Source organism: Budorcas taxicolor, chromosome 2, assembly GCF_023091745.1.
Source record: "Budorcas taxicolor isolate Tak-1 chromosome 2, Takin1.1, whole genome shotgun sequence".
NCBI lineage: Eukaryota > Metazoa > Chordata > Mammalia > Artiodactyla > Bovidae > Budorcas > Budorcas taxicolor.
The window spans coordinates 173,185,602-173,204,205 of record NC_068911.1 but is presented as its reverse complement, the minus strand read 5'-3'; the positions used below and the strand labels follow the sequence as shown (position 1 = coordinate 173,204,205).

At 53.3% G+C, this 18,604-nt stretch overlaps 1 protein-coding gene across 2 annotated transcripts in view; it reads right to left on the bottom strand.

The window, feature by feature from the left end:
* Positions 1-10,404, bottom strand: part of MYOM3 (myomesin 3) — a 52,401-nt gene extending 41,997 nt beyond the window's left edge. The window contains exons 1-6 of one of the 2 annotated variants that reach the window (XM_052662148.1): positions 10,266-10,404; positions 7,770-7,948; positions 7,269-7,349; positions 6,281-6,440; positions 5,449-5,606; positions 172-267 (exon numbers count right to left, since the gene is read on the bottom strand). In XM_052662148.1, coding sequence (XP_052518108.1) covers positions 172-267; positions 5,449-5,606; positions 6,281-6,440; positions 7,269-7,349; positions 7,770-7,930 — 656 coding nt within the window. In that variant the 5' untranslated portion in view covers positions 7,931-7,948; positions 10,266-10,404. Of the gene's footprint in view, positions 1-171; positions 268-5,448; positions 5,607-6,280; positions 6,441-7,268; positions 7,350-7,769; positions 7,949-10,218 lie in introns of both variants that reach the window. The other variant, XM_052662154.1, reaches the window with a different exon arrangement.
* Between the last annotated feature and the right edge of the window lie 8,200 nt (positions 10,405-18,604).

The window sequence follows — 18,604 nt, the reverse complement described above, 5'->3', positions numbered from 1 at the left end:
CCCACTTCAGACCTATTTAATCTGACTTTATACGAGTTAAAGAAGGGTCCATCCCACATTCACTATTTTGAGGCTGACGTGGTTCATAGCTTTGAAGAGGGTTTTGGACCTGCTCTGGCCTTGGTAGTGCTGGGGCTTGGGACCGTGGGCCTCTGGGGCTCATGGTCTCACCTCCTGATCTCCAGTGTCAGCAGTCCATAGTTGTTGGTGATTCGATACTTGCCGGCAGGAAAGAGGCGGGGATCAATTCTCATGTCATTTTTGTACCTGTGGAGACACAGTGGAGTGTGGGAGGCAACGTGGTTCTGAGCGGGAAGGATCCTGAGCCTCTTAGACCTGGATCCCAACCTCAGTTTTGTGCTGCTTATTCATCTGCGTGACTCAGGGCAGCTCCAAACCTCAGTTTTTCTTATCTGTGAAATGGGAATAATCGCACTGATCTTGCAGTGTTGTTGTGATGATTAAATGGGATAAGATATGTAAAGTTTGAAGGCTGTGGATGCTCAAGTGTTTATTCTCTTCTGGAGGGCAGAGAAGAGGGAGCCATAATTAAGGGTATCTGCCCCTTCCCTTCAGAGAAGGCAATGGCACGCCACTCCGGTACTCTTGCCTGGAAAATCCCATGGATGGAGGAGCCTGGTAGGCTGCAGTCCATGGGGTCACTAAGAGTCGGGCATGACTGAGAGACTTCACTTTCATGCATTGGAGAAGGAAATGGCAACCCACTCCAGTATTCTTGCCTGGAGAATTCCGGGGACAGAGGAGCCTAGTGGGCTGCCATCTATGGGGTCGCACAGGGTCGGACATGACTGAAGCGACTTAGCAGAAGCAGCAGCCCCTTCCCTTACCAGGGGTACCCCAAAGGACCAGTCTCCAGCTTTTCCTTCCTCTCTGAAGGGGTACCAAGGAAAGTTCTCCATCTCTTCCTTTTTGTCAACCCCCAGGACAACAGTTCTTAATCTCAGTTCTTGTTAAAATCACCAGTTCAGTTCAGTCACTCAGTCATGTCCGACTCTTTGTGACCCCATGGACTGCAGCATGCCAGGCCTCCCTGTCCATCACCAACTCCTGGAGTTTACCCAAACTCATGTCCATTGAGTCGGTGATGCCATCCAACCATCTCATTTAAAAATCTCCATGCTCAGAGTCTGAATGTAAGCCTTTGAGAATTTGCATCAGAGTCTACTCATTGCAGGGACTTCCCTGGTGGCCTAGTGGTTAAGAATCCGCCTTCCAGTGCAGGGGACGTGGGTTTGATCCCTGGCTGGGAGCTAAGATCCCTCATGCCACAGGACAGTGAAGCCCTTACACTGCAACTGGAGAAAAGCTGCAACTAAGACCCAGTGCAGCCAAGTATAAATTAAATAAATATTAAAACATAAACTTCTCCCTGTTCTCCACCAGCCATTCTCCTCTTATTCTAAAGTAGATCTAACATGTTTCCTAGTCTCTGCTTCTGCTAGGTGTGACCACGTGACTAAGTCTTGTCAACAGAAATAAGTCCAAGCGTCATGCAGCTGCTTCTGACAACACTCTCTGCCCGTTTTCACATCATCTTTCTTTCCAATCTTGAGGCAAGAATACGGCCATAAATACGGCTGCCATCTTGAACCAGGAAGACCCGAGGTCTCCAGCAGTGCATGGCAACAGGCCTGAGTCCCTAAGCTGAGGGGTGGAGTTGCCATGCAGCCCCGCCCTGTCTACATCAGACATTTACATGAAAGGGGGAAAAATATCTATCTTCTTTAAGTCATTAAAAAAACTCCATGCCCAGGCTTTAGCCCGGATCCATGAAATCAGAATTTCTGGGTGTAGAATCTGGGCATCAGTTATTTTGAAACTTGCTAGGTGATTCCCAACCACGGCCCCACCCCACTGTACCCTGGATACTTCCTTTCATTTTCTGTGAAGTTTTTCCCTCTGCTGCAAGCCCTGGACAGCCAGGTGTCTTTGCCTCTGCCCACAGCCCACTGGGGTATGTTCTGGAGATCTGATGAGTGAATGTCTCTGAAAGTTAGGAGGCCTGGGTTCCTGACACTGTTTGCTGTGTGACCTTGGGTAAATCACTCCCCCTCTCTGGGCCTCTGTGTCCATGAGGCCTTTGTGTGAAGAGTCAGCCCCAGAGGTGTGCGTGTGAGCATGCTCAGTCGCTTCAGTCATGTCCGACGACACTTGGCGACCCTATGGGCTGTGGCCCGCTGGGCTCTGTCCATGAGATTCTCCAAGCAAGAATACAGGAGTAGGTTGCCATACCCTCCTCCGGGGGAATCTTCCCAACCCAGGGATTGAACCCTGGGTCTCCTGCATTGCAGGAGGATTCTTTACCATCTGAGCAACCAGGGAAGCCTGGGCCTCCTGCATTGCAGGAGGATTCTTTACCATCTGAGCAACCAGGGAAGCCCAATAATACTGGAGTGGGTAGCCTATCCCTTCTCCAGGGCATTTTCCCGACCCAGGAATCCAACTGGCGTCTCCTGCATTGCAGGCAGATTCTTTACCAGCTGAGCTACCAGGGAGGCCCAGCCCCAGTGGCAGTTGAGGTCAAAGAGGAGGCCTTGGCCAAAAGAGGGCGCCCCAGCCTCAGTATATCACCTTCCTTGGACCTGCCCACCCCCCATGCCCTGTTTGTCTCCATGGCAACCAAACACTGCTGTACCCACATCCCACCTTACGGCAGCCGTAAGGCCGTGCCGTCTTCTGAAAGGAGCCCAGCTAAATCTTCTGTGGGGAGGGTGGTGCCTAATCTGGATGCCCAGTCTTTCCACCTCTCCCAGGCCTGGGGGGCCAAGGTCAGCGCCCCCCCCCCCATCCCCCAGCTGTTAGGAACATTCCAAACACCTCAGCCTGGGCCAGCCTCTGCCTTTCCCAGAAAAAGCAGCAGCTGCAGCTCTGGGCATGACCTGGACAACCCGGGACCTCAGCTCTCTCTTTGCCCCGCTCTGTGCGTCAGTCTCCTGCTGGTCCCTCAGGCCCTTGAAGGCTTGGCTGCGTGGATGAGGCTGAATGGCTGCCAATCATAAAACAGCATTAAATGAGACAGCTGAGGTAGGTGCCCAACCCAGAGCCTGGCTCAGCGAGGCCTACATAAAAGAGTGAGATTTTTTACTATTTATCCAAGTGTACTTTCCCTTATATATTCTGGTGGGTATTTTTCCTCCCGCCACCCCCAACCTCTTTTATAAATTAAAAAATTTTTTGACTGCGTGGCTTGGGGGATCTTAGTTCCCTGACCAGAGATCACACCTGCACTCCCAGCAGTAAGAGAACTGAGTCCCAACTACTGGACAGCCAGGGAATTTGCCATATTTTGGTGTCAGCTTTACTTTTGCAGGCGGCTTGACCTGGGAGAGTGATTCTGATGTTCATGAACTGTGGCCAGGACCCACTTCCGTAGAGTAAACACAGCCAGCCTGGACCTTATCTGACATGCCCTCTTGTTGCCCCTGCATTCAGGAAGTGCTCAATAATTGCTGAATGAATGGACTCTTCTGAGAAGCCTGGGGAGCCAGGATCATCCTGTTGACTTGGGCTGGGTCTCTACCAGGGTCTGCGTGAAGCTTTGGAGGCCAATCCAGGATGAGCTGGCCCTGCCAGAGGTGCCTGATGATAGGAAACCAGATCCCCAAAGCCTGGAGCCCCGGGGACCCCCTGAGTCCCTCCGGTTGGAGGTGGGCCTGGCCTTGGCCTCCACCACTTGCAAGGAATGCTCAGCTCCTTGTTGTGGCAACCTTGCTGGCAGGGGTGGAAACAAGCCTCCCTCCCAAGAGGCTCCCATGGAATGCCTTAGATGTGGGCCTCGGTGCCAGGGTAGGGCAGGGCTTGGCTGCCAGGCTGACTGCCACTTAGCCCAGGTCTTCCTACCGCCTGCCTTGGTCCCCACAGAATTTGAATGAACGCCATCTGGCAGTGACCAGCAATGACACTTCCCTCAGGACATTTTTCTTTATTGTTCTTGGCCTAAGTTCTTTCCCTTTCTCTCACTTCAGAGGCATTATAGGTGCTTTAAAGAAAAACAAAACCCCAAAACACCTGTAATGATCACTTTCCTACTCTCTTGGCCAGTAGAGAGCTGGGCTGGGAGGCAAGAGACCTGAATTTGAATTCGGGTTCACACTAGCTGTGTGACCTTAGACAAGTCACACTACCTCTCTGAGCCTCTATAGCCTCACCTGTGAAATGGGGATATAGTCCTAACCTCATGAATGGCCCAGAGGCTCAAATGAGAGGAAAAGTGCTGGGTCAGTGTAAGGGAGGTTGAAGTGTAAGATGTTGCTTTTTCCTTTGTGACCTCAGTTATTTATGTGCTTATCTTCTCTCTCCTACCAAAGTCCTGGTCTGTTCACCCTTGAGATCGGGCTTATATGTCGCCTCATCTGAGAAGCCTTCCTGGATTCTCCAGGTGGAGGCAGCTACTGTCCTTCTTCACCTCCACTCTTATCTCAAATATCACCCTTGGACATATTTTACATTGTGTTGACATTTCTCTTCTGGATTGAGAGTTCCTTGAGGTGAGATTATGTCTGGGTCATTTCTGTGCCTTACTGCCTGAGCCAGGGCCTGGGACAGATTATGTTCCTGGTAAATATTTGTTGAAATTTTTTCCTTGTCTCCCAGCATACTGACAATGGGCCTTAGACCCTGGGGAGCTCAGGACAGACTGAACTCAGCTGTGTGAATGACACATTTCTCTCTGGGGTGAAGTGAGACCCCAGATGCTGCCATGTCCACCTCCTGAGGTCCCTTCAGAAGACTCCTGCTTCTGCTCCCCTCTGCCAGCAAGGCCTCGACTCCATGGTTCTGTTAAGAGTACATTCCCAGGAATGGCACCTCCTGCTTTCCCAGCAGCTTTCAAGTTCTGAGGGCTTCCACATTGTCATGGCATTAAATCCTTACCACAGGCAAGCTGGACAGGAGGGCTTCAACCCATTTCACAGACCAGGAAACTGAGGCAGGATCAGAGAGGCTGAACCACAGCTGAGACCACACACAGAATTAGCAGAGAGCAAGCTGGTCCTGGGCTCCTTCTCACTGAGAGCCCCCACCCTCCCTGCCTCCTCTCCTGCCCTGACCCTGGGCATGCCTCTGCCATCTTTCTGCAACCCTGGAGACGCCCAGCTCGGGTCAGCTGCCTTCTCATGTCACCAGAATCATATTTTCACAAGTGCTGGCTCCCCGGGTGGCCCAGAGCTCTAGCCCCAGGATGGCTGGGAGGCAGCTAAGAATAAGCCCTCCTGAGCTTCCCCAGCAGCTGCTGCCCTGTTTGGCGGGGAGGGCAGAGCTCAGGGCTGTGGATCTGTGGCTTTTCTAAGGCAGCGGGATCTTCTGGGGAAGGGACCGGGCCCCCTGGAGGGGAACTGTGGGTGTAAGGAAGTCGCATTCAAGGGATCCCTGAGGCCTGGAGCCTGAAGGCAGGGCAAGGACCCCTTCTCCCCTACCCTGGGGGCTTACCAGGTGACCTGGGGTGGAGGCGAACCCTGAACGGTACAGGTCAGCAGGACCGTGGTGTGCTCCCAGACCGCGTGCGAGCGCAGAGGGATCCAGAACCAGGGCCCACGGCCGGAACACAGCTCCCGCAGCTCCTTGGCCTCCCGGACCTTCTCCTCTGTCTGGAGGCAGGAAGGACCTGTGAGTCCCAGGAGCTGGGGCACCACCTCCCCGGTCTTTGCTGTTACCTCTCCCCTGACACCAGGCTGGACTCTCCTCGCCAGTGGCTGAGAGGCAGCATGGCATAGGGGGCAGGGTGTGGGGCTTTGGGACCTGACCTGGAATCAAGGCCAAACTCTGCCACTTACCGGCTATGAGACCAACCATAGGCCAGGTCTCTGTTCCCTCATCTGTAAAATGGGGATGATAATCATATTGCCCCACCCTCCTGTGGGATTGTAGGGAGGATTACTTAAGTCACTGTGTGAAAAACATGGGCAGTGATAACAACCATGTAAGTATTTACAGCTGTTCCTGTCCTGCCCAGGGATGGGGTACGGAGGTGGCTTCAGATCCCTGACATTTCCCGAGTGTCTTCTGTGTTCTAGGCACTGGGAAAGTGGTTTTATAAGTGTGTTCTTATTTACTTCCCATGTCAACGCTCAGTATTGGACCACATACGTCCATTTTACAGATGAGAAAACTGAGGCTCGGTTAGAGTCATTGCTTTGCCCAAGGTTGTGCAGCTGGAAGGTGGGGGCCCTGGGAGGTCCAGCTTTTCTGGAGAAGGGGGTGGGGTCGGGGCGGGCAGCATGAGAAGGGCTGCAGGTCCCAGGGCCCCGCCCACCCCTCTCACCCGCCGTCTCAGCGCCTTCCGGTCTCGTCTCTGGCGCAGCAGCCACTGGGTCCGTAGGAAGGCGATCTCTGTCCTCTCCCAGTCGTTGCCGAAGCCCACCCGCTTCTGCCCCCGCTCCTCCAGCTCCACAGCGCTGGTCTGGCGCCTCAGCTGGGCCTCCCTGCGGTGACAGAGGCCGTCAGAGGCTGAGAGCCTGTGGGGTCCGCCCTGGCCCTGCCTCTCCTACGCCCGGCTTTGCCGGCCACGCTTGAAGCTTCTTGAGGACAAGGGCAACTTTAATCTTTTCTTGCCTCCAAAATCCCCTGAATGGGTCTGGGTTTTAGAAGGTGGAGCAGGGCATGGCAACCCATTCCAATATTCTTGCTTGGAGAATTCCAAGGACAGAGGAGCCTGGTGGGTTACAGTCCATGGGGTCACAAAGAATTGGACACAACTGAAAGACTAACACTTAATATTATCGATACTGTTCACAAGGGTCTTTCACAAGCCATGGTTCCTCTTTTTTTTCACTACAACCAAGCGGACAGGCTTAGTCTCCCCATTTGACCGGGTAGAGATTTGCTTTATAGGCTGAGTGACTTGCTCTGGGCCAGCCAGGAGCAGAACATAGGCCTAAGGATGCTCCCAAGCTTGGAGGCTATCCCATCTCAGGGCTTGGGTTTGACATGTGGGCTGGTTTACTTGCTTCTCCTAGCTCTATCCCTAGACTCCTTCCCCGCCATGGAAGCTGGGTGATGAAGCACGGACCCCCATCCTCTCCCCTAGGGATGGTCCCTCACTACTGCCTGTGGACCCATCAGAGGGTGGTGCAGTGGGCTTTGCCATCAGTCAGCCCTGGGCTTAAACCTCCGACTAGTCACCCGCTCTAGGTGTGTAATTTCAGGCACGTTTTTTAAAGCTGAGTGTGGGAGCCCAGTAGGGAGGCAGGGGACTGGACAAGATGACCTCTTCCCAGCCCAGGGCTCGCTGGAAAGGTCACTCGACTTACCATGTTGTCTCTGAGGAGGCTGTCAGAGCCAAGGCTGCCGCGAGGGCGTAGTCTGCAGCGCTGAACTGGTACTCTTCCTCGCTGCCCCGGGGAAAAGAGAGTTTGTGGCTCCTGCAGATTTGGCTGGGGGTCTGCCTGGGGGCTCCATCCACCCACCTCAGGGTGCTAGCAGGCACAACTGTGCTGCCCTCCTCAAACCGTGGTCTCAGAACAGGCCATGCCTCCTCTCTTAGGCTGGGGGCTCCGCAAAGCAGAGCTGTGCTTCCCGTCTCAGACTGGGTTTTCCAAAAAGAAGGGTCGTTCCTCCCCTTCCAACAGGACTCTCCCAAGGTCAGGGCTGGGCCCCCCGCCTTGGACTGGAGGCCTCCAGAGAGCAGGACTGTGCCTCCCCGCTTGGACTGGAGTATGCAGAGGTCAGGCTGTGCCTCCCTGCTCAGACTGGGGGTCCTGGGGGAAGGGCAGTGGCTGGGCGGGGCGGGGGGGCGGTCCCTGATGCCCCACCTGCTGCGGAAGGTCCGTCTCCGCATCGAGGAATCCATCTGCAGGCTGTGCTGCCGCTCCTCCTTCTGCTCCTCCTCCCGACGATGCTCCCGCCGGTGCACTTGCACGGCCTGGGGGGGCCGGGGCTCCCCCACACCCCCCGGGCTGTGAGGCAGAGTCATGGCTGCGAGAGCAAAAACCTGCAGAGCCGAGGTGCACGGTTACTCCACCTGGTATCCACCTGCCCCTTCCCCGTGGCGTCCGCCAGCATCTCTCCGGAGGTCTGCTGGTGGCAGGGGAGGGGGGTGTCTCTCTATGGTGGGCAGGCAGGCGATCTCAAGACCCAGCAGGGAGCCTGGCTCGCCCACCACCCCATGGGCTGCCCCGCATTGAGGAGCAGGCCCTGGCTTCCAGCTGTGCTCTGTCCTTGCCCCTCCACGAGGTCTGAGCAAGGCCTTCCCTTCTCTGGCCTCAGCTTCCCACACATGAGGGACTGAGCACTGTGATGTTCAGGGCAAGGAGAATTGGGGAGGAAAGTGGTGCCCCAAGCTAGCTGGCTCTGAGTTCTTGCAGTACATTTTTTTCCGGATCTGGGGTACAATGTTATCCCCGGGCCTCTGAGGACCTTCTGATGCTGAAGCCCTAGGGTGCTTCTTGGTGGAACCCCTGGAATTGGCTTCCATGCTCCTCCAGGTGGGAATTTGGGATAGGCCTCTTACCTGGAAAGGTCCTTACTGGGTTTGGCCCTGATGTAGACCCTGGGCACGAAGGAGGAGACAGAAGGGGAGGCCCGCACCTTAGCCCTCTTCCGCCTGCTTCTGTGAGGTTAGGCTCTGCCCTGTCCCCGCCTCTCCTGCGGGGCCTGCTGGCCAAGCTAGAGTGAGTGTGTGTGTGTGTATTGTGTTCTGACCTGAACACGCCTGTGGAGGGCCATGTCTCTAAGTCCGTGATGTGGGAGGTGGGCATGCTGGCCTCATCAGAGATCCTTGACCCGGAAAGGCCTATTCTGGGGTGTCAGAGGGCTCAGGCTGCCAAGGGTCAGTCTTAATGGGAATTTGTTTCTTCTGGTTCCTTAAAGTTTGCTCCCTTTGGGCATCCAGAAAAGAACCCCCAGGAGAGCCTGGGTCACTCTGCAGTGACCTAGCTGGGACCAAGGACTGCCCGTGAGGCTTCCTGTAATGACCTTGCTGAACACAACAGGACGTCATCTCTCGGCCTTCCTATCCAGCACCCCCACACCCCCGAGGAAGAGGCTGCCTGCACCCAGACAGTGACTGGCCTGCTCTTTCTGTGCCTTCTTCCCCTCAGCCCAGAAGAGAGCCTCTGGGTGCCAGCGAGGGAGGCCCTGGCTTGCCTGGGACGTGGCCCTGGCCCCAGCAGCAGAGGGTTAACGTTCCCTGGCCTCAGCTGCTGGCTGTTTTCCCCGGATGCTCTGTTCCTGACGGGCGCAGCGGGTTGGGCCTGGCGCTTATCCTTGACCTCCTGGGCTGCCCGCAACCAGACCCCTGGCTTTAGGGATGAGCCATCGGTTCTTTTTAAAGCGCTGACTGAGGCTTGGGATTAGGTCGTGAGCAGATTGCAGCCTTCCAGCCCTCTCTCTCCAGAAGGCAGTGTGTGCCTGCTGGGAGGGGTCAGCGATGCGTGGTGGGTCAGGAGGGGACCTCGGCCCCCATTGCCCTCCCGTGAGGGTGCAAAGCCACCAGGGGTCCTGCCCTGTGGCCTTCCCCACCCACTCCATTTTCTCCACCTTCCTCCCAAGCCTCAGTCTGGCCACTGCCCTGTCTGCAATGCCCCCCCACCATCCCCCAGCTCTCTGACAGCATCTCCCAGTGAGAAGGGTCAAGGAGGTCTCTCCAATTCCTCAGAATGGGAAGAGAAGCGTATGAGCCCGAGAGACTCTGAGCCCTGACGGCAGGAAGCTGGGTCCTGCGGGCAGGAGTGGAGACACAGCCTACCCGGGGGTCTGGGCAGGCGGGGACGCGCTCTTAATGCTCCCCACCGGTTTCTGAGGCAGGAGTGCTGGCCTGGGTTTGGTGCCAGTGAGTCCAGGCTGGATGAGCGCCCTCCCAGCCCTGCGATGTGGGCCCCGCGGCCTTGCTCTCATCCCCTGCCCGCTGGGCGGGCCAAGCAGGGCTCCGCCAGGACAGCTCTAGGTTGGCCGGACCTGCCAGCCCACCCTTGTCCCTGCTGATCCTCGATGCCTGCAGGAAAGCCTCCACTTCCCAGGGCATCCCCAAGGGATCTGGGTAGGGTAGGGGGTGTGTTGTGGCTTTCATATCACAGAAGGCTCAGTTCGGAAGACCCAGGGCCACACAGAACAGTGAGGCGGGGCAGGGATTTCTTTTCTAGAATCTCCTCTTATTTCCATGGCTGAGCACAAGTCTGCCTCTTCTTTCCCGATCTCACAGGATCCCCCCCCCCACCCCCCACACCCCTACCGCACTTCCGAATGAAAAGCTGAGGGTCTCACTATCTGGAGGTCTCTCTCCTCTCCCCTGATCTCTGGAGGTGACTCACAGAAGCAGCTGTGCTCACTCAGGTGGCTCTGGGGGGACGATTCCAGAGGATGAGAGGGTCCTTGGCTTCTTCTTGCCCCAGACTCAGCGGGGACCGGGAGAAGAATGTGATCCTGGAGCTTGCACGGGCCTTAAATATAGCAGTGTGATGACAATGGCTGAGAACTATGGTGGGGAGGTGAAGGGGAGGGGCCGTTCCCCGGGTCCAGCATTGCCGGGCCGCAGTGACGGGTGGAGCTGTCCCCACACCCCCCACCCACCTCCCGCAGACAGCTCCTCCCCTGGGTTCCATCCCTTCCCCAACCCTCGCCCCCTGCTGCAGTGGAAAGAAGCTCATAGCTCAGGCCTGGGTGTATGGAAAATGGATCAGGGACAGCTTTCTCAGCTGCTGGGAGTTCTGCTCTGAATTCCTCCCCCGGCTCCCCCCAGTGACAGGTGCTTTGGGGAAGACACGCAGCTTCTCAGATCTGATTCCCCTTCCGAAAGTGGAGACAGCGAGGCTGGGCCCCCAGACATCAGGAAGACATGATGTGTGACTGGAAAAAGGACCCTTTAGTGCTCATAAGGTATCACTGCTAAAATAAAAGTGGGTTTCTTCTCATCTCTATACCCCCACTCGGCACACAGCAGCTACTGACTGGCCCTGCTCGCCTATGGTGAGGGGCGTGAGGGTGTGAGTGTGTGTGTTTGTGTGAGGGTGTGTGTGCGTGTATGTGAAGGTGCACAGGTGTGTGTGAGAGTGTATGTGAGGGTGTGTGGGGTGTGTGATGGTGTGTGGGGGTGTGTGGGATGTGTGTGTGAGGGTATGAAGTGTGTGTAGGTGTGCATAAAGGTGTGCAGTTGTGTGTGAGTGTGTGTGTGAGGGTGTCTGGGTGTGTGAGGGTACGAGGTATGTGTGGGGTTGTGTGTGAGATTGTGTGTGAGATTGTGTGCGGGCTGTGTGTGGGGTATGAGGGTGTGTGTGGGGGTGTGTGGGGTGTGTGTGAGGGTATGAGATGTGTGTGAGGGTGTGTGGGGTGTGTGTGTGGGTATGAGGGGGTGTGGGTATGTGGGTGTGTGGGTGTGTGGGGTGTGTAGGAAGGTATGAGATGCATGTGGGGATGTGTGTGATATTGTGTGTGGGCTGTGTGTGCGGGTATTAGGCTGTGTGTGTGTGTGTGTGGTGTGTGAGGGTATGAAGTGTGTGTGGAATGTGTGTACGATTGTATATGGTGTGTGTGTGAGAGTATGAGGTGTGTGTGGGGTGGTGTGAGAGTGTGTGGGCTGTGTGTGAGGGTATGAGGGTGTGTGTGGAGTGTGTGTGAGAGTGTGTGTGCTGAGTGTGAGGGTATGAGGGTGTGTGTGGGGTGGCGTGAGGGTGTGTGGGCTGTGTGTGAGGGTATGAGGTGTGTGTGGAGTGTGTGTGGAGTGTGTGTGAGGGTGTGTGGGCTGAGTGTGAGGGTGTGAGTGTGTGCAATGGTGTGTGTGGGGTGGCGTGAGGCTGTGTGGGCTGAGTGTGAGGGTGTGTGGGCTGTGTGTGAGGGTATGAGGTGTGTGTGGAGTGTGTGTGAGGGTGTGTGGGCTGAGTGTGAGGGTGTGAGGGTGTGTGATGGTGTGTGGGGGGTGGATGAGGCTGTGTGGGCAGTCTGGGGGACGTGGCACAGGCAGCCCAGGAGGGCAAGTCATTTCCTCCTTCCCCATCCAAAGTTCCCAAGCTTCCGGAGTGGCCACTGGGGAACTTTCTTCTGGACCTTTGCTCCTCCTCCCCGTCTCAATCCTCTCCCCTCACGGATATTCACACCTAGGCCTGCAGGGCACTAGGGAAGCAGAGGAGAGAGAAGATGCTGGCCATTGGGATACAAGTCTCATCTAGGCGGGGAGACAGGCAGTTACAGCAGGGGGTGATCAGGAGGGGCGCCTGAGCCAGTCTCAGGGGATGCACAGGTCTGGGAAGGCAGTGCTGGCTCCGCTCCAGAGACACAGCTCCCCGTCTGGCCTCTTCCTGGGGCCTCAGGGGCCCAGCAACGCTGAGCCTGTCATCCTTCCCAGTGCCCTGGGGACTCACTCCTCAGGGGAGAGAGACAGACAGACAGATAGACAGAACACACAAGTGAGCACTTCAGCCAAAATCTCAGCCTCCTAAAAGGGAACTCTCATGTATTTCTCGCAGGAATATAAATTGGTGCAGCCCCTATGGAAAACAGTATGAAAGCTTCTCAAAAAAATTAAATAGAACTACTATATGATCCAGCAATTCCACTCCTGGCTACATATTTTAAAAATGAAAAGATTAATTAAAAATATGCACGAACCTCAATCTTCATAGCAGCATTATTTACAATTGCCAAGATAAGGAAGCAACCTAAGTGTCCATCAGCAGACGGATGGATAAAGAAGATGTGGTAAGAATATACAATGGAATACTACTCAGCCAGAACAAAAGATGAAGCTTTGCTTTTTGCAACAACATGGATGGACTTGGAGGATGTTATGCTAAGTGAAATAAGTCAGACAGAGAGACAAATACTGTATGGTCAGTTCAGTTCAGTCGCTCAGTTGTGTCCGACTCTTTGTGACCCCATGGACTGCAGCATGCCAGGCTTTCCTGTCCATCACCAACTCCTGGAGCTTGCTCAAACTCATGTCCATCGAGTCGGTGATGCCATCCAACCATCTCATCCTCTGTCGTCCCCTTCTCCTCCCGCCTTCAACCTTTCCCAGCATCAGGGTCTTTTCTAATGAGTCAGTTCTTTGCATCAGGTGGCCAAAGTATTGGAGCTTCAGCTCCAGCATAAATCCTTCCAATCATACTGTATGATATACCATCACTTATATATGAAATCTTAAAAATGAAATAAATGGGTGGACATAACAAAAAAGAAACAGATTCACAGATTTAGAGAACAAACTAGTGGTTACACTGAGGAGAGAGGAAAGGGGACGGGGAAGATGAAGGTAAGGTATTAAGAGGTACATACTATTGTGTATAAAATAAATAATGTACAAGGGCATGTTGTACAACACAGAGAAGATACAATATTTTATAATAATTATAAATGGAATATAACCTTTAAAAATTGTGAATCATTATGTCATACACCTGAAACTTATGTAATATTGTATACATAAACTATACCTCAACAAAAACATTAATATTAAAATAAAAAATCTTAGTCTCCTGATCTTTTTGAAAACTCTTTCCTAAGCATTCTCCCTTCATCCCTGACTGCAGTGTTAAGAGCCCCTTTGGGGGGAGATCATTTGGCTGCTCTCTCCCATCTTATACTGATCCAACTTAAGAAGGGATTTCCACATTTATGCGTTCACTGTGAGGAGTGAGTGTGAACCTGTATATAAAACCAAGAGGTGTGAGTTTCCAATCCAGCAGGAGACAGTCGTTTAAACTGGTTCTATAAACCCCTTTCCCCCAAAGCAGCCTGGTGGAGGAGCTACTGATCACTATGATCTTGAACAAGTTCTATGATCTTGAATAACTTCTAAGTTATGATCTTGAACAAGTCACTAAGCCATTTTGGTTTTATCACCTGTACAATGGGATCAGTGATGCCTGCCTTGCAGTCTGATTGAAATGATTAAGTCAGGAAACTTGAAGCCTGTTGCACAAAGTCTACTGCCAATAACACTAAATGAGAGCTCCACCAATAACGTCGAGACTAAGAAAACGGAGAGCTTTCTCTGCCTTCCTTTGGGTGTGGTGTTCCCATGTAACCCTTTACAGACCAAATCCCAGGGAGGCCCTCACTCTTCCTGGGGTGCCTTAATGTGAGCACAACCAAGCTTCAGGCCGTGAGGTAGAGCAGAGGTCAGACTTGGTGCTTTATGAACCTTGGTTTAAATACCAACCTCTGGCATCTGTACTTACTAATGGGGTGAACTTGGCCTCCTTTCTGGGCTGCTTCTTTATCTGCAAATTGTACGCAAGCTCTGAGACAACAAGAAATTGCCTGCCTATCTTGTTCACTGTATCCCCAGCCCCAAGAACAGTGATGGTGTACAACTCGGTCTTTGATATATACTTGTTAAAAATGAATGAATGAGTGCCTGTCTTGAAGAAAGTTTATGAGATTTAAATCAGGTTAAAATGCATGAAATGCCTGGTATAATACTTAACTCATGGCTTGTTGTTGTTTAATCGCTAAGTTGTGTCCAGTTCTTTGTGGCCTCATGGATTGTAGCCTGCTAGGCTCCTCTGTCCATGGGATTTCCCAGGCAATAATACTGGAATGGGTTTCCATTTCCTTCTCCAGAGGATCTTCCAGACCCGGGGACTGAACCTGTATCTCCTGCATTGCAAGCAGATTCTTTACCTCTGAAGCACCGGGGAGGCCCTCGCCCTCTGGGAAGTTCTAACCCATGGGTAGTGCTTCTTAAATACTTCATACCCTCTCCCCTTCCTTTTCCTTTTCATTGCCCTCTTTGGATTTATGAACATTAAGGATACTCATCTGAAGCTTTTTTTTGTAAATTAATTAATTTATTTTAACTGGAGGCTAATTACAATATTGTAGTGGTTTTGGCCATACATTCACATGAATCAGCCATGGGTGTACATGTGTCCCCCATTCTGAACCCCCTCCCACCTCCTAATTTACCTGCCGACCACCCTGAACTGCCACAAGGGTTTCTGGGACAGCAACCAAACTGTCTTTGGCTGATGGCTCCACCTGGTGGCCAAGAGGAGAACTGTCTGGTCCAAAGCTTTCTCCCACCACTTCCTTCCGTCCTGTGTCAGTCTGCCTTCCCTCCTCTGTTGCCCTCACACTTCAGTTAATTCCCATTACAGTTCATCTCATGCTAACAGGTCAAAACGCATCTTCCTCGTGCCGCTTCCTCATTAGAGTGGGAAGGGAAAACTGGCTCAAGCAGCTGAAGGGCTGAGTGGGGCTGGGGGTGGGAGGGTGGGGGATGGGGCTGGGGTCTCAGAGCTGTGTCCCTCTGTCCAGGCTGACACTCAGACTAGGGAGGGGCACAGAGGGATCCAGCCTTGCCCTGTGGGACCCTGGAGGAGCCCTCATCCCCAATGGCCCTGTTCTCTGGGTGGAAACTCAGGCAAACCACGTGCATTCCTGGGGTGGGGGGTTTGGGAGGCCAGGAGTCTTCAGATATCCCAGTTTGAAATACCTACCCTCCCCGCCCCACCTTCTTTCAGCTCTCCACCCTCATCTAGGGGGTTAGATGGGGGTGGCTCTAGGGGGATATTTGAGACCAACGGATAAGAGAGCTATTGATATAATAGCATGGGTTCCTCCACTGGCCTAAGAGGAATCACTAAAGGACTTTATTAAAAGCCTGATTCCCTAGGAGCTGTGGACCCAGCAGGTCTGGGCTGGGGCTGAGGAAGATGTATTTTTTGTAAGCTTCTCGAGGGCTTTTCATTGTGAAGCAAGTTTAGGAAACCTCACCTAAACCCCGGAGAAGGCAATGGCACCCCGCTCCAGTACTCTTGCCTGGAAAATCCCATGGACGGAGGAGCCTGATAGGCTGCAGTCCACGGGGTCTCTAAGAGTCGGACACGACTGAGTAACTTCACTTTCATGCACTGGAGAAGGAAATGGCAACCCACTCCAGTGTTCTTGCCTGGAGAATCCCAGGGATGGGGGAGCCTGGTGGGCTGCCGTCTATGGGGTCGCACAGAGTCGGACACGACTGAAGCAACATGGCAGTAGCAGCAGCAGCGCCTAAACCCTCTGAGCCACATTTTCCTCCTTTGCAGAATATCATGATGCAGCCTATCAGGGCCGGTTAAGGGAAGAATGAGTCATCCAGAGCAGGAACTTCCCGACGGTGAGACTGAGTCCCTCCTCCTCTTACTACTCCTTGTCGGGCTCTCCTGGACTCTTATTCATTTGCTTCTGGGCTGGGCTCTGCGTGACTTGGAGGCTGGTGACACCAGACTCACCTTTCTCTGGCCTGGGTGGGGCCAGGCTGCAGTGCGGTCAAGATCTAAGACACTCAGGAATGCCAGCGCCCCAGCCCAGCTCCGGGGCCTCGGACACTCTGCCCTCTAGCTGGTTCCAGCAGTGTCTGTAGCCTGAGTTTCCTGCCTGGCAGGCTGGAGACCTGAGAGGGAACAGAGCCTAGTAGATGCAGGGCCAGGCTGAGGGGGGTCACAGGACTCAGGGACTCATGGACTGTAGGAACAACAGTTACCCCAGGGAGCTTAGAGAGCTTTGTGGCCTTGTGAATTGGAAGAGATGTTTACAGCTTTTAATTAAAACGTCTCTGACACCCTGACCCACTCACCTGGTGAGAAGAGTCCAGCTGGTAAGTTGGTTTTCATGACTAAACCAGGTGAGACCGTCAACCTTTGACCAAGTTCACCCTGAGTGACAGGAAGCAGGCTTATTTGCAGTGTGGGGGCAGGAGCAATCATCAGGGCCAACGTAGCAGCTGTCGAGAGGAGAGTGGGCCTGCCCACCCTCTGCCAGGGAGATACTGGGTCTAGACCAGTGACCCCGAAGAGATGTTAAATATTAATTACAGATAAGGATGGTGCTGCCTGGCGCTGTGCTGCAGGGAGGGGAGGGGTGAGGAACAGGAGGGGAGACGTGCTGGGCGCACAGAAGGGAGGGCTTTGCCCACCCAGAAAGGGTCTCACCAGGGCAGCTGCACTTTGACCCTGTTGCTCGGCTATGTTCAGACAGGGCTTCAGGATGTTCAGAGGGGGATGGGGGCGCTGGCCCCTCAGGGTCCCCATGGGGCCCTCCCCTCCTTATGTCCCTGGAGTCTCATCCTGCAAGGAATCCAAACTGCTGTGGGAAGCTCCTTCTCTTGATGAAGACAAAACATACTAGGTTGGGGGACTTCCCTGGGGGTCCAGTGGTTAAGACTTCCCCTTTCAATGCACAGGCTGTGGGTTCAATCCCTGTCCAGGGAGCTCAGATCCCACATGCCTCGTTGCCAAAACACCAAAACGTAAAACCAAAGCAATATTGTAACAAATTCAATAAAGAATTTAAAATAATGGTCTGCATACAATTTTTTTTTTTTTTTTTTAGAAAAAGCACTAATTTTAAACTCCAACTGTGTTGTAGCCTCAGCAGGGGCCCAGTGGGGAAGCCCCCTTCTTCTCCTTGGGCCTCTGTTTCCTCATCACAAGAATCACAGGAGATGCAGTGATACAAAGCATGTGACTGGATGCTGAAAGCTCAGATGAGAACCTGCTTTTATGGAGGAGCAGAGGCAGGGGCAGAACAGTGGGGTAGCCCTGCCCTGCCTCTGGGGGTGGGGGGTGCTGGGGAGACAGGTCCTCTGAGAAGGCTGCTGCCACCCCCAAAATAGCTTCCACCTAAGAGCTCAAGGCAGAAAGTGAAAAGGAACTAAAAAGCCTGTTGATGAAAGTGAAAGAGGAGAGTGAAAAAGTTGGCTTAAAGCTCAACATTCAGAAAACGAAGATCATGGCATCTGGTCCCATCACTTCATGGCAGATAGATGGGGAAACAGTGGAAACAGTGTCAGACTTTATTTTTCTGGGCTCCAAAATCACTGCAGATGATGATTGCAGCCATAAAATTAAAAGACGCTTACTCCTTGGAAGGAAAGTTATAACCAACCTAAATAGCATATTCAAAAGCAGAGACATTACTTTGCCAACAAAGGTCCATCTAGTCAAGGCTATGGTTTTTCCAGTGGTCATGTATGGATGTGAGAGTTGGACTATAAAGAAGGCTGAGCGCCTAAGAATTGATGCTTTTGAACTGTGGTGTTGGAGAAGACTCGTGAGAGTCCCTTGGACTGCAAGGAGATCCAACCAGTTCAACCTAAAGGAGACCACTCCTGGGTGTTCATTGGAGGGACTGAGGCTGAGGCTGAAACTCCAATACTTTGGACACCTCATGTGGAGAGCTGACTCATTGGAAAAGACCCTGATGCTGAGAGGGATTGGGGGCAGGAGGAGAAGGGGATGACAGAGGATGAGATGGCTGGATGGCATCACTGACTCGATGGACGTGAGTTTGAGTGAACTTCAGGCGCTGGTGATGGACAGGGAGGCCTGGCGTGCTGTGATTCATGGGATCTCAAAGGGTCGGACACGACTGAGCGACTGAACTGAACTGAACTGAACTGAGCTGAAGAGCTCAAGGAGGAGGTTCCATATGTCTCTGGGCCCCTGTTTCCTCTGGTCCCTTCCCTGGCCTCCTCCTAGGCAGTCCAGCCCCTCTGGCTTGGCCTGGAGCAATTCTGAGGAAATCAAGATAACCTGAGAAAATGCCTGATCCAAAATCAAACTGAATTGGGGGTTTTAAAAAAAAATCACAATCGGAGACAGCTACTAGTTTACTGGGCACGGCCCATGTGCCAGGCGCTATGAAACATTTTTTTGGGGGGGGGGGTTTATTT